General features: G+C 34.7%; 1 protein-coding gene across 3 annotated transcripts in view; it reads left to right on the forward strand.

Moving 5' to 3' along the window:
- SCFD1 (sec1 family domain containing 1) overlaps positions 1-16798 on the forward strand; it is a 102774-nt gene that overhangs the window by 42639 nt on the left and 43337 nt on the right. For all 3 annotated transcript variants that reach the window (XM_046008779.1, XM_046008780.1, XM_046008781.1), the window contains exon 15: positions 12306-12402. In XM_046008779.1, coding sequence (XP_045864735.1) covers positions 12306-12402 — 97 coding nt within the window. The remainder of the gene's footprint in view (positions 1-12305; positions 12403-16798) is intronic.

Here is a 16798-nt window from a genome sequence, read left to right on the forward strand (position 1 = left end):
ATTATGACTTTTTATGCAGAGCTCTTAGAACATTTCCCTTGGTATTCATCTTCATTGTAGTTTTGCATATTTCTCTTTTTGGGATGTTTAGATCATAGCTGCTTTTTACATTTCCTTAGATCATTTTCTGAAACAGTACTAGGAGGAAATAGTCATGAGTTATCTGGCAATCATTGTTTTAGTGGAAAGCTAGAAACAGCACATCTGTTTGCCACAACTTTGGCAAATATTATTACCTATGTTTATTAATATTCTAATGATTTTAGTGGCTTGAGTGGTTGACTTTAGCCTAATAGATTAAAGAATAAATTGTTGAGTTCTCATTTGTTTTGAGTAATCCATACCTCTTAAATCACTTTGTAGCAATTCTTTCATTTCTAATACAAATACGGCTTCACTACTTGCTGGTTTTGGGAGAATGACTCCTGAGATTACTTAAATAATTTATAGACAAATTTTAATTTATTTCAGTTGTTGTTATCCCACCTACATAGTCAAAGTAAATTAAGTACTCTTCAGCATTACCTAAGAAAAGGAAAAGACACCAATGTGTAAGTCATAATAGGTGAAAGATAAGAGCGGCATGGTGTACTCTTCCCCTAATGCTCCCACCTGAAAGGAAGATCTCTAACATCCAAACACTCTATCCTAATATAATGGGCAAAAAACAAACCATTAAAAAGCTGTTATGAATTGAGGCTTCATTGGTGCTCATTTTTTTCATTTTTGTTTTGCTGCTGCTTCTGGAGAATGTTAAGTACTGAATTAGATCTAAAGACATCTTCTGATCAAGCAGATGTACTACTGCCTTAGGTCTACACTCTGAACAAGGCTTAGCCGTTGGTAGCAATGTTAGCTTTTAACCTTAGCATCTCCTTCAGGGGGCTTATTTTATTTTGGCTCAACTTCTTTATCTCTTCTAGGGGAAGATAAGCTTTAAAAATAAAGTTGACACTCTCTTCATTTATTTCCACTAGTCAACACACCAAATTAACTGGTGCCCTTTATTCCCTCTATAAAACATGGCGGCTGCTGGCCATATTATGACATGCAGACAGCTGGCAGCTAGGATGCCTCACAGGTTGAATTTTGTTTATCTAAGAGTTATTTATATTTGATTCCAAACTATGCTAATTGTATGAGGAGGAAAAGAGGATTTTTTTCTTTAAAACTAAGGTATATACCTTAGACTTACTGAAGATAGTGATTTAACTGTTGTTTAGCTTTGTACTGGGTTAAAAAAAGAAAATTTAACTATAAAAATTGGAAAATCTTGAAAAAAACTAAAATTTCTTTGTAAATGTCTGTAAGGTTTTTGGTTCCACTTCAGAGAATTTGAAACTGGAAATCATAGGTGATCCCTTATAGGTGTGCTTTATGTAGGAAAGAAAAAAAAAGTTCAGTGAAACCTCTGTACTCAAAGAAAAGGTATCAGACCTACATCAAGATTGACAGATGATTGTGTGTTTTAGGTCTTAAGTTAAAAGGCAATATTCAGAAAATACACACACACACACCCCACAGGGTTGTGGGGGCTTTTGGTTATTCTTTACATTAACTAACTTTGATTAACTGATCACCACTCCCCTATCACAGTAGGGAAGAAATTTTACTGTACTAGAAATCAGAACATTTCTCCGGCTGTATTTTTTTTTTATTATTATTCATTTGAAACAGAGAAAGAACATGAACAGGAGGGAGAGGGAGAAGCAGACTCCTCACTGAGCCAGGAGCTCAATGAGGGGCTTCATCCTGGCACCCAGAGATCATGACCTGAGCTGAAGGCAGACGCTTAACCATCTGAGCCACACACGTGCCCCTCTCTGGCTGTATTTTAAATGATCTCAGTATATATACAAAGCGAATGTTCACATGACCTTCGTGTCTTTTCAAGGCAGGGGGACAATATATTCTATAATAGAAAGTCCCCAGTGGACAAGCTATCGTCGTCTTTTACCTCTTCTTACCCAAATAAGATTAGTCACTGTCAGAACTTGAAGTTTTCTTCAATTAGGATCAAAGGTAGCTCTTGAGTGAGTTGGAATATCCTTTAACTTCTCACTCACTGTGAATTTCGGGAGCCTGTTTCCACCTCTCCAAAAAAAGTGTGAAATTACCTTTCTCTAGCTCTTTGCTCTTACATCTCTGCCATCTGGTTTTGTTAAGATGAAGCATTGAACCCAATTATAAAGGTTAAATTCAAAGAAATAAAGACTTCTTAGAACATTCAATAGTAAGAAAATAAACAACCTAATTAAAAAATGGGCAAAATGTTTAAACAGACTTACCTGAAAAAGATACATAGGTGACAAGTAAGTTCGATCTCAGTAATGATTAGAAAAATGGAAGCAAAAACCACAATGAGACGTCACTGCACATCTATTAAAAATGTCTAAAATTTAAAAATCAATCATGCCAACCTATGGCAAAGATACAGAGGAACTAGAACTTTGATACACTGCTGGTAGAAATATAAAATGGTATATCCACTTTAGAAAATAGTTTCTCAGTTTCTTAAAATGTCAAACCTATCATTGGTCCAGCCATTCTGTTCCTCGGTATTTACCCAAGACAAATGAAAGCCTGTGTTTATTGTACACAGCATAAATATTCATAGCAACTTCGTTGTAATAACCAAAAGCTGGAAACAACTCAATGTCCACCAGCAGCTGAATTGGATAAATAAATTATGGTATATCTGTAAAATGGAATACTATTCAGCAATAAAAAGGAAGGTACTATTGACACAAACAATACTATGTTTGAATTTCAAATACACTGAGTGAAAGAAGCCACATTAAAGAAGAGTACAGAATCCATGATTGTATTTACATAAAATTCATAAAAATGCAAGTTAATCGGGGCGCCTGGGTGGCTCAGTGGGTTAAGCCGCTGCCTTCGGCTCAGGTCATGATCTCGGGGTCCTGGGATCGAGTCCCGCATCGGGCTCTCTGCTCGGCAGAGAGCCTGCTTCCCTCTCTCTCTCTCTCTGCCTGCCTCTCTGTCTACTTGTGATCTCTCTCTGTCAAATAAATAAATAAATAAAGTCTTAAAAAAAAAAAAAAGTGAATTTAAAAAAAAAAAATGCAAGTTAATCTGCAGTGACAAAATGCTTATCAGTGCTTGCCTAGTAACCTGGAGAAGAGTGTTGGAGGGCCAAAAGGGAGGCATTACAACAAGGAAATTTTTCTGGGTAGTGAATGGTAGATTCACTATCTGGATATATATGTTACAAATAAAGATGCTGTGAATGCCCATGAGAAGGTTTATGGGTGGTTATGTTTTTAGCTCCTTTGATAAATACCAAGGAGTTGGTTGCTGGATCATCTGATAAGAGCATGTTTAGATTTGTAACAAAACTGCCCACTGCCAAGCTGCCTTCCAAAGTGGCTGTGCTATTTTGCATCCCCACCAGCCGTGAATGAAGAGTTCTTGTTGCTTCACATCCTTATCAGCATTTGGCATTGTCAATGTTGGATTTCAGTGATTCTAATATTGTTTTTATTTGTAGTTCCCTAATGACATATGATGTAGATCATCTTTTCATATGCTTATTTGCCATCTGGATCTTCTTTGGTGAGGTGTCTGTTCCCTTCTTGGGCCTGTTTTTTAACTCAGTTGTTTATTTTCATAATGTTGAGTTTTAAGCGTTCTCTATATTTTGGGGGGAAATGTCCTCTAGTGGATGTATCTTTTGCAGATGTTTTCTCCAGGCCTATGGCTTGTCTTCTCATTCTCGTGACTGTATCTTGGTATCTTTCACAGAACAGAAGCTTTTAATTTTAATTAAGTCCAGCTTAATTGATTTTTTTTCTTTAGTGGATCATGCCTTTGGTGTTGTACCTAAAAGGTCTTTGCTATACGTAAAGTCATCTAAATTTTCTCTTATATTATCTTCTAGGAGTTTTATAGTTTTGAATTTCCCTTAAGGTCTATGATTCATTTTTAGTTAATTTTTGTGAAAGGTAGGGTCTGTGTCTAGATTCATTTTTTTTCTTTGCATGTAGATATCGAGGTGTTCCAGCACTGTTTGTTGAAAAGACTGTCCTTTTTCCACTGAATTGCTTTTGCTTTTCTGTGAAAGATAGGCTGACTGTATTTGTGTGGGTCTATTTCTGCGTATCTCTTTTCTGTTCCATTGATGTATTTGTCCTCCTTTTTGGCTAATAACACATAGTTAGGTATTATGGCTATATTTTAGGTCATAAAGTCTTCTATCTTTTCTTCTCCTTCAGTATTGTTTTGGTTAATCTGGGTCTCCCATGTCTCCATATAAACCTTAGAATCAGTTTGTTGATATCTACAATATAACTTGCTGGGAGTCTGATTGAGATTGTATTGAATCTATAGATCAAGTTGGGAAGAACATGGAATCTCTCTCCATTTATTTTGTTGTTCTTTGATTTCTTTAATCAGAGTTTTATAGCTTTCCTCATACAAATCTTACACATATTTTGTTAGATTTATAACTATTTCGTTTACTTATTTTTTGAATACTAAAGAAAAATAGTATTTTTTATTTAATTTCAGATTTAAGTTGGTCATTGCTAATATATCAGAAAGAAGTTGGCTTTTATATAGTAGCCTTGTATCCTGCAGCCTTGCTATAATCACTCACTAGTTCCTGGAGTTTTTTCGTTTCTTTCAGATTTTCTATATAAACAAGCATGTCATCTGTGAACAAAGACAGTTTTATTCCTTCCTTTCCCGTCTTTTTTCTTTTTATTTCCTTTTCTTTTCTAATTGCATTAGCTAGTACCTCCATTATGATGTTGAAAGAGTGCAAGAGGGGATATCCTTTCCTTTTTCCTACTGAAGCCATTGACATTGTATATTGACCTTGTATTCGGCACCTGTGCTATAGTCTCTTACTAGTTCCAGAAATTTTTTTGGTGAAATTTTCTACGTTACAGTTGTGTCTTCTGCAAATGAAGAGTTTTATTTTTTCATTCCCAATCTGTGTACCTCTGATTTCCTTCTCTTGTTTGTTCAGTTAACTGGGGCTTGCCATACAGTGTTAAACGGGAGTGCAAGAGGTGACATCCTTGCCTTGTTCCTGATCTTAGCAAGAAAGCATCTTGTTTCTCATTATTTGCATTCTATTTTCTGAAAGAGATTATAGAGAACTGTTATAATTTCTGCTTTAAATGTTTGACAGAATTCACTAGTGAGCACACCTAGACCTTAGGCTTTCTGTTGTGGAAGGTTATTTGTTATTGATCAATTTCTTTAATAGATGTAGATGTATTCACATTATCTGTTTCTCTTTTAGTGAGTTTTCATGGGTTGTGTCTTTTATTTATTTTTTTTTTAAAGATTTTATTTATTTATTTGACAGAGAGAGATCACAGGTAGGCAGAGAGGCAAGCAGAGAGAGTGAGAGGGAAGCAGGCTCCCTGCTGAGCAGAGAGCCCGATGCGGGACTCGATCCCAGGACCCTGAGATCATGACCTGAGCCGAAGGCAGTGGCCTAAAGAAGTGAGTTATTTCACCTAGACTCTCAGGTTTATAGGTACAGAATTGTTCAAATACTCCATCATCCTTTTGATGTCATAGGATCAGTATTAATGGCCTCTCTTTCATTTCTGATATTTTCCATTTGTGTTTTCTCTCATTTTTTCTTAGTTAACCTGGCTAGATATCTATCAATTTTATTGATCTTTTCAAAGAGTCAGCTTTTGGTTCCAGTGATTTTTCTCTGTTAATTTCTTGTTTTTAATTTCACTGATTTCTGCTCTAATTTTTATTATTTCCTTTCTGGCACTTACTTTAAATTAAATTTACTCTTCCTTTCCTGGGTATATCTTTTAAGAGTTCAACACATTGTTGCTATAAACTAAAACTAAGTGCTTCTGAGAGTCATAGTAAATTAAGACTTCTTATGTTTATAAGTGCCATATAAATCTCTATTTTTTCCAGAAATACTATAAGTAAAGCAGTTTGGGCTGTTTCATTATAATAAGGTTGCTAATATTTGTATTTTTAATACTTTTTATCTATAAAGACAATTTCATTTACATGTTAATTTTTTATGACATAGGTCACTTTAGTCATTTTATGTTTAGGAGTCAATATATAGTATAACTTATAGATTAAAGTTGTTTCTGTTTCCTAGAACAGATTTGAGGCAGATTTCACAAATAGCGCATAGAACAAAAATAATGAAATAAAAATGGAATAGGTGACATAGAGTTGTAATGATAATTCTCAAATTTGGCTTTGTATTTTCAGGCAACCAAGATTCAAACAAAGACAGATGTGATTAAGTTATTAAAAAAAACAAAAACAAAAACAAAAAAACCTTCCTGTCAGAAAGGAGAAGTTTTTTTTTTCTTTTTTTAAAGTTTTTTATTTATTTATTTTAAGTGAACTCTACTCCCACTATGGTGTTCGAATTCATGACCCCAAGATTAAGAGTCACATGCTACACTGACTAAGCCAGCCAGGGACCCCTTAAATTTTTCTTTCTTTCTTTCTGTCTTTCTTTCTTCTTTTCTATATATTTATTTATTTTAGGTATATTTTTTATTCTAAGCAAACTGTTCCTTAGCATCATATTACTAAATGCATTGCTTATATTGGGCGTTATCTAGAATAAATTGAGTGATGTACTTATACAGTATATTAATATCAGTTACACTTCTGTGTAATTAATTTTAATACAATTTTAACTCTTACACATATAAAATTTATATTTTAATGTAAAATTACTTCTATATATTAACTTTAATGGAAGTCAAGGGTTTAATATTAAATATAATTCGGGGCTCCTGGGTGGCTCAGTTGGTTGGGTGTTCGACTTTTGATTTCCACTCAGGTCATGATGGGAGTCTGCTTGAGGTTCTCTGTCTTCTCCTCTGCCCTCCTCCGCCCTCGCTTGCACCTGCTTACGCATTGTCTCCCTCTCTAAAGTAAATAAAATCTTTTAAAAAATTAAAAAATATATATAATTCAGTGAGGGAGTTTATGAATTTCCAATGTAGTTAGGTCTAAGTTTATAACATTTTAGTATCTAGAGTGGAAACATTGCATATTCTTTAAATAATATGTTCCTACTTTTTTTTCATTTGGGCTTTTGGTAGGGATTTCATAGCAGAGAAGTTGAAGTTGCATATTTTGATTTGGGCCTGAAATGCTAGAAATTCAGTGTTCTTGGTTGAGAGAAAAATGTATCTATCAGGAGATGAGATAAGTGGTTAGATTGTTGGCCTGTTGTAAAAATTGAAGATCCTAACCAAGTTCCTTACCTTGAAAGTGTAATCAGTGTCCATCACTGCATAGATGAATTTTATTTATGATTTCTAAGTCACTCTGTCAAACGAACAAGTACACCAGAGTAAGTATATTCATCCACCCATGTTATAGAACACCTTCAAAGATAATTTCATGTATTATCTGGGTTTTGTACCACATAATTTTTTATGATGACAAACTAGTTCAAACCCACCAGCATGCAATGCAACAAAATGTACACCTAAATAATGAAAAATATATTAACTATTATTTTGTTATATCCTAAAAAGCAGTTGAGATTTGGAGAAATCGTTACCTTGCAGGGACAGAGCATAAAATAATAAATAAGTAGTTACAAGGAGTTCATATTCTAGTGACAGAGCAACTGCAGACTTATGATAGAGCTTACAAATGCTACCCACCCAGGGGATTGGATATCCAAATACAGCATTGAAGGATGGTAGGGATTAAACATGTGAAGAAAGAAAGAAAAGGAAAAGCTAGGTTTTAAATGATCTTCAACTTAAGTATAGGTTATATTCTAAAAATACAGTTCTAAGTTCATCTTACCAGGCTCTACTTTACTGTAGATAAGATGTGATTGTAGATCCCCTGTTCTTTCAAACCCTGTTTAATTCATTATGTGGAATGTTCCTAGTATTGTCTTTCTGCTGAGAAGGGTTTATCATCCCCTCTCTCTCCTGTGAGAAGTAGGAGAAGAAAAACATTGAGATTCCTAATAGTAAAAGGAAGTGTAACTCTAATCCTTCCTTTTTTCTATTTTTAAGTTGGGCGTGGAGCCCAACTCATGACCCTGAGAATAAGACCTGAGCTGAGGTCAAGAGTCAGACACTTAACTGACTGACCAGGTGCCCCAACTCTAATCCTTCTTACCTTTACTTTCACTGCTAACTTGTGCTAGGGGATAGAATTGGGGTTTGGAAAAGAGGGAAGGCCAAGAAATACTACTCTAGACTTTGTCATCAACCAGTCTTAGACTCAGGTGAGGAATGAGAATTGTAGCTAGCAGTGAGCAGGGAGCAACCGGAATGGTAGTGTTTGTAACTAGAATGTAAAGAATGGGTAAGAGAAGGAAAAATCCCTTAAAGTTATAGAAAGGAAGAAGGAATTGGTTTCATGCCCTGTATAGGTCATCTGACAAATGTCTCTTGGTAATGGTTTTTCAAAAGACAAATTAGGAATACTGCTTATACATCCCAGATGACTCAAGAATTCTCCATTTTTGTGAGTGGATGGGGCAAGCTGGTTTTTAAAAGTGCCCAATTCTGTTCTATTTCAAAATAGGCTGTTACCAGTCAAAAAAGTTGTGCTTGTGTGTTTTATGTTTATTTAATATAAATGTTGAGGTAGTATACTGAAGAGTAAAAACATCAGGCTGATTTTCCACTGGCAATTCTGAAATTGGGAGAAAAACACTAGAATTTTTTAAAAATCAGATTCTTAGCCCTTTTAAAGAGATTTTTGAGAAATTCATGGCTTTCAGAGTTCATATTCACTAGATGTAGTTTGTATTCCATGCATAGTCCTTTGGTTTTCTGTAATACTCCCTTCCAACTATTTATTCTTGATATTTATTGAAGTTACCAAAATCTGTTTATTATCTTGACCTTGTTATTTTGTTTTATATTTTTAATTTGTCTGTTTTACATGTAACTATTGTTATCCAAATTGTATTCTCCTTTGAACTCACATTATATAAAAATAATTAATCTTTGGGATTACAGAAATTATTTCTCGGTATTTTCCTTTACTTCAAGAAACTGAGAAAGGATCTCTAGATAATATATATATTGGCCAAAATAACCTTTTACCACATATACATAAATTATGTGTATTACCAATAAAAGCCCAAATATGTACTAATCAACAAATATACTTTCTTTCATAAAGCATATACAAAAGAAGCAATAAATTATACTTGAGGAAAATATAATTTTCCCTACTCTTTATCTGTGGTGTACATTGGAGTCTGACCGGGATTTGAATCTCAACTCTCTACTACTTCCACTCTGGTAACCTTGAATAAATATATGTTTCTGTGTGTCTGTTTCTTCTTTAAAATGGGACTAATCATTCCTAGTTTATAGTGTTACTTGGAGAATTAAGTGAGATTATCTAAATTAGTAGTTTTTAAACACTAGTACTGGTACTCTCTCTAGATCATTATAAGAACATTTGATGGGTCATTTATATCTATTTTATGTTTAGGGTTCTGCAGAAGAAATGGTTTGAGAGAGAGGGTCCTGAGGTTCTCTGTTTAAAAACATTTGAAAGCCATAGCTGCAAGTAAAGTGCCTTGCACAAATAGATCCTGGACATAAACTAGGTCTCATATGCAGATTAGAAAATCTGGACTTCGCTCCTTTCCCTCCTTTATGGTAATTGGTATATTAAAGTGCTGAGTTACTTTTCTTTTACTGCTTTATCGAAGTATAATTCACATACCATACAATTCACCTATTTAAAGTGTATGATTCATTAGTTTTTAGTATATTTACAGAGTTGTGCAACCACAGCCAAAATGTACTTTTAGAACATTTCCATCACCTCCAAAAGAAGCTCCCTATCCATTATTAGTCAAACTGACTTATTTTGGATTCTATTTCTATTGCTTATTAGAACTTTAAATGTAAGTATGTTGATATATCAAGAAGAAAGCAAAACAAATCTAATGAACCATGTTTCTTCCCTGATTTGTACGTACAGACATTAAAATCCATTATGGCCCTTAGAATACCTAATTTTATATATTACCTGACCAAAGACAGTTCTTTGCATTTCTCACTTCTAGAAGTTCATTTATCTACTCTCATGACTTCTAAAGATGACTACTTGATCTGTGTATGTCCTGCTCTTGGTTGAGAAATTTAACACTTTGTCAAGTACTTGTTATCAGCCAGGTGCTATTTATACTCCTAGGGTGAAATGATTAAACAATTTCTAGAGGGGTGGGATGTAAACAAAGAAGAGTAATAAAGTGTGATCATACTATGAAGAGGTATGTATGATGCTGATGGTACACATTCAAGGGAATAATAAATTCTTCCAGCCAAGAAGGAGATTGAGGGAGGGGCAAGAAGAGAAAGAAATAGAGATTGAAGAGAGTTGCAAAGAAGCTCGTCCTTAATGAATAGAATTCACTGCACAGGTAATGGAGAAGGAATATATTCTTAAAAAGCTAAGAGAATAACCCAAGCCTGTGCTTTAGCGGACTAAAAGCATACATGATGTTTAATGAAAAGTGAGGTTATTTGATGTGACTAAAGGAAACTAAATACAATGAATAGTGATGAAACAGAAAAGGTTGGCTAGAGAAGATTGTGAGGGCCTGAAAGTCAGCTTAATACAGTTTTATCACCCCCCTCCTCCTCTTTCCTGGCTTCACTGTACAGATAATTAGCCTTTTCCAGTCTAATATTCAGTTCACATTAACATAGTTGGTACTGCCATCATCCTAGTTCCCCTGGAGTTATCTTTGACTTTTTTTCACTACTTTGCTTCCCATATCCATTCACATGTTATCACATATCTGTCTCTTTCCATTCCCACAGCCACTATTGGTCTCTTTCCTAGGATCTCTTTTCTATTTCTTTTGTCCATTTTAATATATTTTTCCATTCCTAGGACTTCACCTCTTAAATCTGTGGTACTGAAAGTAGCTTTATATAGTAGCTAAAATAGTTCCTGCCTGAACACTATGAAGGGTCAAAACGTTTGTAAGAAGGAAAACTCTGTTTACAGAGTTTATTATACTCCTACCAGGAGTTGACTGACAAGGGAATTCCCTATGTATTGATACAGAATAGATTGTTGAGTTAAAGCAAGGAACAGAAGAGTATAGTATATTCCCTTTGTGTCCGAAAGCAGAATACTAGGATATAGACCCTATTTTCTTACATTTTGCATAACGGAACTGGACAACTATAGAAGAAATAATTGAAGTAAATATCCATAGGCATAGGGGTAGAAGAGAAGATGGGTAAGGACAGGTCTCGAAATACACCTTTTTATGTTGTTTTGATTTTTAAACTGAGTATTTCATCTATTTAAAACTCTGGCCTTGTGTGCCACTGCAGGGGGATGGGTCTGAAGGACTCTGACTGACTTTCTGTTACCTTATGTATGAAGTCACTCCTTAGTCTACCATTCAGAATTCTGCACTCTGATTATGCCATGGTATGATCCGTTTCACTGACATGAGCTCTGTTCATGTCCCCAAATCACTTTCGAAACTTAAGTCAAAATACATTACTTTCTTCTCTACAGTTAGTTAACTGTTTATTTCATTCTGTCATTTTAGCTTAATATATTTATGTTCTATGTTTACAGTTTGGTTCTTCATTGGTATCTCTGAGTATTCTAATTTATTTCATGAATGATTTCTACTCCCACTTAGATTGTTAACACTTTCAATAGAAATCATATTCTTTTCTCTTTGGTATTATTGAATCATAATCTAGTAGATACTCAGTAATGATAATTTTTATTTACTTTGGAGGAACCTAACATTTTAACTTCTTTTGGATAATTTTAATAAATTTTAAATCAGAGGAGGTATCATATAGAAAAGCTAAGTTTGACTACTTTTCCATTACCTAAAACTTTGAAGTATTAAGTAGGAAAATTAATTTTATTTAAAAACCACTGAAAATAATTTAGGGTAATTTTCTGTCTAGTTAAGGTGAAAATGTATGGATTTGTGCACTAAAAAAGTGAACATAACATGACCACCTGACATTAATTTGCATGGAATACAATATAATTTATATGCTAGTTGCTAATTAATATAGTAAATGAGATTGGTGTGATTTTTATCTTTGCTAATATATATAATATGCAGAATTAATTCTGAATTTGTAAGTCAGATATGATAAAATAGGCAATTGTTTTTTACATTAAGTAATCAAAAGTAAGAAACTTTGAAAATAAATTCTATTAGAAAATGCTTGTTTTTAAAAATTGATCATAAAAAATAGAAACGTGTAAGCTGAGAGGCCCTTAGTATGTTTTTTTACTTGATGTAGGCTAATCTAATATTTATTTTGAAACAGGCAAGAAAACTAGACATATATTTTGAATACGAAGAAAAAATAATGAGCAAAACTACTCTGGATAAATCTCTCCTAGATATAATATCAGACCCTGATGGTATGTACCATAAATTCAAGGCTACTGTTAAGATTCACAGTTGATGAAACCAGCATTTCAATTTAAGTAATATCTGAATAGAATTATTTTTTTCTGACAACCCATGCTAATAATGAGATAACCTAATGAGCTATTTTCTGTTGAGAAGTTTGTAGCAAAGCATTTCTTAAAGTGGAAAAATGATTTGCATTTTATTTTATTGAACTTTTCTCTCATGGTATTTGAGAACTTGTTATATTCATTTATTTAACATGATAATATATCTGAAGTTCAATTTCTGCTGATTTTCGGAAGGTTTTTGAAGGTATAACATTCAAAGCAGGTGTCTCTAAGTGTTATACTTTCTAATTACCTTGGTTTAACCCTAAAGAGTTTCCTAAAAAGATATATCTAAAACCGAATTCTGTTTTAAATATTTAGGGAATTTACTTTTGAAGAAACTCCTTAATCAGTCCCTTTATTATCTGCATTTAACTATTTCTGTGTTAGCTTTTCTTAAAACAAGATAGGATTCTTTGTACTTAAAAAATGTATTGTAATTATCGCTTTCAATTACAATGATCATGGGATCCGCATAGGTTTTAGCCTCTAAAATTATACTTTAGAGATTTGATCATTTCAGAATAGCTTTCAATTCAAATTTCAGTGCTTTTCCAAAATGAATAAAAAAGCACATAAGCTGTTCAGTTTATATTTTGCATACAAATTATTTAGCCGAATGATGATGGTTTTTGAGTTAGAGTTAGGTATGAGTTTTAGACCTTATTCCAAGTTGAAAAATAATAAAGTCCAAATTATAATTAGAGATTCTACTCCTAAAAACTTCTAAGAAGCTGTAAATATTGCTCACACTTTTAAGAAGCTAGATTTGTAGTGAGAACCTAGCATTTTGAAGGTATTTACACTTGTGATATCTACCATCAATGTGGGGCTCGACCTCCTGCATTTGTAATGAAAAAATGCAAAATATATAAGCCCATCACTTTAGAGCTATTCCTTATTATTTACAATAAGTTTTTAGTAAAGTTGAAGCAAATAAATGTATTGATAGAAAAACAATCAGACCCTTCCTGTTTTCTTTCCCTTACTTTTTTGGTTTATTTGTAAAGACATTAAGAACTGCAGAACAAGGTAGGCCTTCATGCAAAGTGGAAGTCTGGTGTCACTTTAGCCCAGAACAAGATGTTGGAACCCGAGCAAGATGAGAAGGGCAACCACATGTGGGGTAGAGGGAGGATTGGTAATCTACCATGAAGTATCAAAGCCCCCAGTGAATTGAGCAGAGTATCCACATGTGAAAGCATGGTATATAAAAGCTCTAACAGGGCGCCTGGGTGGCTCAGTGGGTTAAGCCTCTGCCTTCAGCTCAGGTCGTGATCTCAGGGTCCTGGGATCGAGGCCAGCATCGGGCTCTCTGCTCAGTGGGGAGCCTGCTTCCCCTCTCTCTCTGCCTGCCTCTCTGCCTACTTGTGATCTCTGTCTGTCAAATAAATAAAATCTTTAAAAAATAAAAAAAAGCTCTAACAGATTGAGGAAGGTGACTGTACACAGTAGCAACCCAGCATCAATCTTAGTAGGGTGAGAAGTGTGGCCAGGCATGTGAGTGAGTCCACTGTAGGGAATCAGAGCCCAAATGGAGTGAGAAGACGTCCATGCAGGCAAGGGGATGGCTGAGAGATAGGATATTTGTTACATACCACAGACTGGTTAAATAAGTGTGTATGTCAGATAATACAAAAGGAGCTAGGTTTTCTGTTGGCAGGGAAGGAAGTTATAAATATGGAAAGGGAGAAAAATATAATGAGCCCTGTAATGTTGGATTGGAATTAAAGGTGCCATTGTAGACCTGTGTTTTCACTACGTATTTATCAGAGAAATAAATACAGATAGGTGTGTGTACACCTATATGTGTTCTCTAGTCCAGCCAAATAAGCAGGGTTGGAGTAACAATACTCCAGTAGTAAAGATTTTAGCTTATAATACCATTTTCTACTCATTGGAGAAGTAGTTGATTTCCAGGGCTGAGGTAGGAAGAGAAAATACAAAATGAGTCTAGAACAGTTTGTTGTGTCAGAAAACAAGGAATATACTCAGAAAGTGATGGGACATGTCAGAGACCCAGAAGTCAGCTTGAAGAGGCCCCCAATGGCGAGATCATGACATCATGAGTATCAAAAATAAATAATGATAACAGATTATAACTCACTGAATGAAATAGGAAGCCATCAGTCCACAGAGATAGAGTAAATGAATAAGTTGAAGTTTCACAGGATATTTAGTTTCAAATTACCTCTCTGCAAAATACTTCTTAATTATAAAGAGAAAACTAACTTTACAGTGGAGAAGTATGATAGGTCCCTTACTAGGTAATCTCAGTGAACATCGTCAGTAATGAGACATTGAAATAATGCCCCATCCAGTAGGATGCAATACAAAGAATATAGTTTTCTCTTGTGATATTCCTGCCAAAGGTGTATAACTTGAATCTGATCACGAGGAAATACCAAACAAAATTTAATTGTGAGATATTCTGCCAAAAAAAACAAAACAAAACAAAAAACCTGTAATCTCTTAAAACATCAAGGCCATGTAAGTCAAGGAAAGACTGAGGAACTGTTTCATACAGAAGAAGTTAACTGTATGCTGTGTGGCAGCTATATATCCCACATGATTCTAAAATTGATCCTTTTGTCATAAAGGATATTACAGACTAGTGGTGAAACTTGAAATGACATCTGAGGATTATATGTTATTACTAATGTATCAGTGCTGATTTCCTGATTTTGATAGTTGTTATATTGAGCTTATTATATTGGAGAATGTCTGACATTTGGGAATGATGGGACAGCAGGTCAAAAACTTACTCGCAAATTGTTCAGGGAGATAAAAAGCTTTCTGAATTCTACTTAAAAGTTTTCCCTAAGATACATCAGATTACTCAGTAAGAAAACTGTCTTTAAAATTGAGGTAGTTCTGGTAGAAGCTTAGGTATGACAAAAGGATCCAGGCTGCCAGTTGGAGGTTCTAGAGTACTTGCAGTTGTAAAGGATATATTTTTGTAATTTCCATTTAATTCTTCTGTGATTAATATTTTTGTAAAGATTTTATTTATTTATTTGACAGAGAGATCACAAGTAAGCAGAGAGGCAGACAGAGAGAGGGGGGGAAGCAGGCTCCCCACTGAGCAGAGAGCCTGATACGGGGCTCAATCTCAGGACCCTGAAACCATGACCTGGGCCGGAGGCAGAGGCTTAACCCACTGAGCCACCCAGGCGCCCCTGTGATTAATATTATTATAACCATCAGGATATTCTCCTACTCTTACGATCATAGTATTCTTAAAACCCTTAGCAGAAATTTTGAGGGCTTATTATTAACACTATAGCAACTATAAAATGTGTTTCTCCTTGGAGAAGAGAATGGGAACTCTCTCTTCTTTAAGCAGAATAAGTGCCTGCTATTAGAAAGGCTATGCTAGATGCTGAGGATGTTGATTTACAGGCCCCTAAAACTCTGAAGGAGGGGAGCCTTTGTCTCCTGTTTTAGGAGTGGTGGTCCCAAGAGCCTGCAGCAAGCCTCATTGTTTGTTTGTTTTTTTCTCTTTGCCTTCTAACTACTTAGTCATAGTTGCAGGAAATGCACAGTGGAACAGGGTAACTAAAGCCAAAGCTTTCCGGATAGAGCACCAAAAAGGGAAAGCCAGGGGAATTGGAAACTACCAAGATTGTGGAGAGGAAGGAGCTCAGGAAAGCAACCTTGTAAAGTTGTTTATGAATTCCTGGGCTCGCCCCTGAGCTGCACATACGTGAATTAGATCCTAAACAGTATTATTTCAAAGACTGCAAGTTGAAGGGCTAGACAGTTTCCCAGTTCCCATAGTGGCCACTAGATGTTTGGACAGATCCCAGTAGCACTGCAGAAATTTTTGAAAATATAAATCAGTGATGGAGCCACAACCCACAGAAAGCTGTCGGAACTTTGGCCTGAACCCAACCAACAAATTACCTGCTAAACAAAAATAGCAGCTTTCTCCTAGGACTTAAGCAAGACCCTGAATTTCATAACCTGATTTCAAAATGTCCAAGATACATTTATTTGTAAATATCAGAACTTTGGAAATCGCATCATTGATCTTTATTACTGTTCGTTGTCATATTTAGAGAATAAGGATAATTTGAGAATGATTATCTGGATTCTGAACCATAAAAAAAAATCGATAGTTCATTAGTCATGTTTTGAAAAAATTTTCCTAGTTTTTATTCTATAATAAAGTGTAACAGTTTCAAGTTCTTGAGTATTAGGACACACTTTGAAGTGAGAGTGCATATTGTATTTGTTGGTGGTGAAATTGCGTTACCTCTGACCAGTGCTTTGCACCAGAGTACACCCAGTAGCA

This window comes from Meles meles, chromosome 6 (assembly GCF_922984935.1).
Source record: "Meles meles chromosome 6, mMelMel3.1 paternal haplotype, whole genome shotgun sequence".
Classification (NCBI taxonomy): Eukaryota; Metazoa; Chordata; class Mammalia; order Carnivora; family Mustelidae; genus Meles; species Meles meles.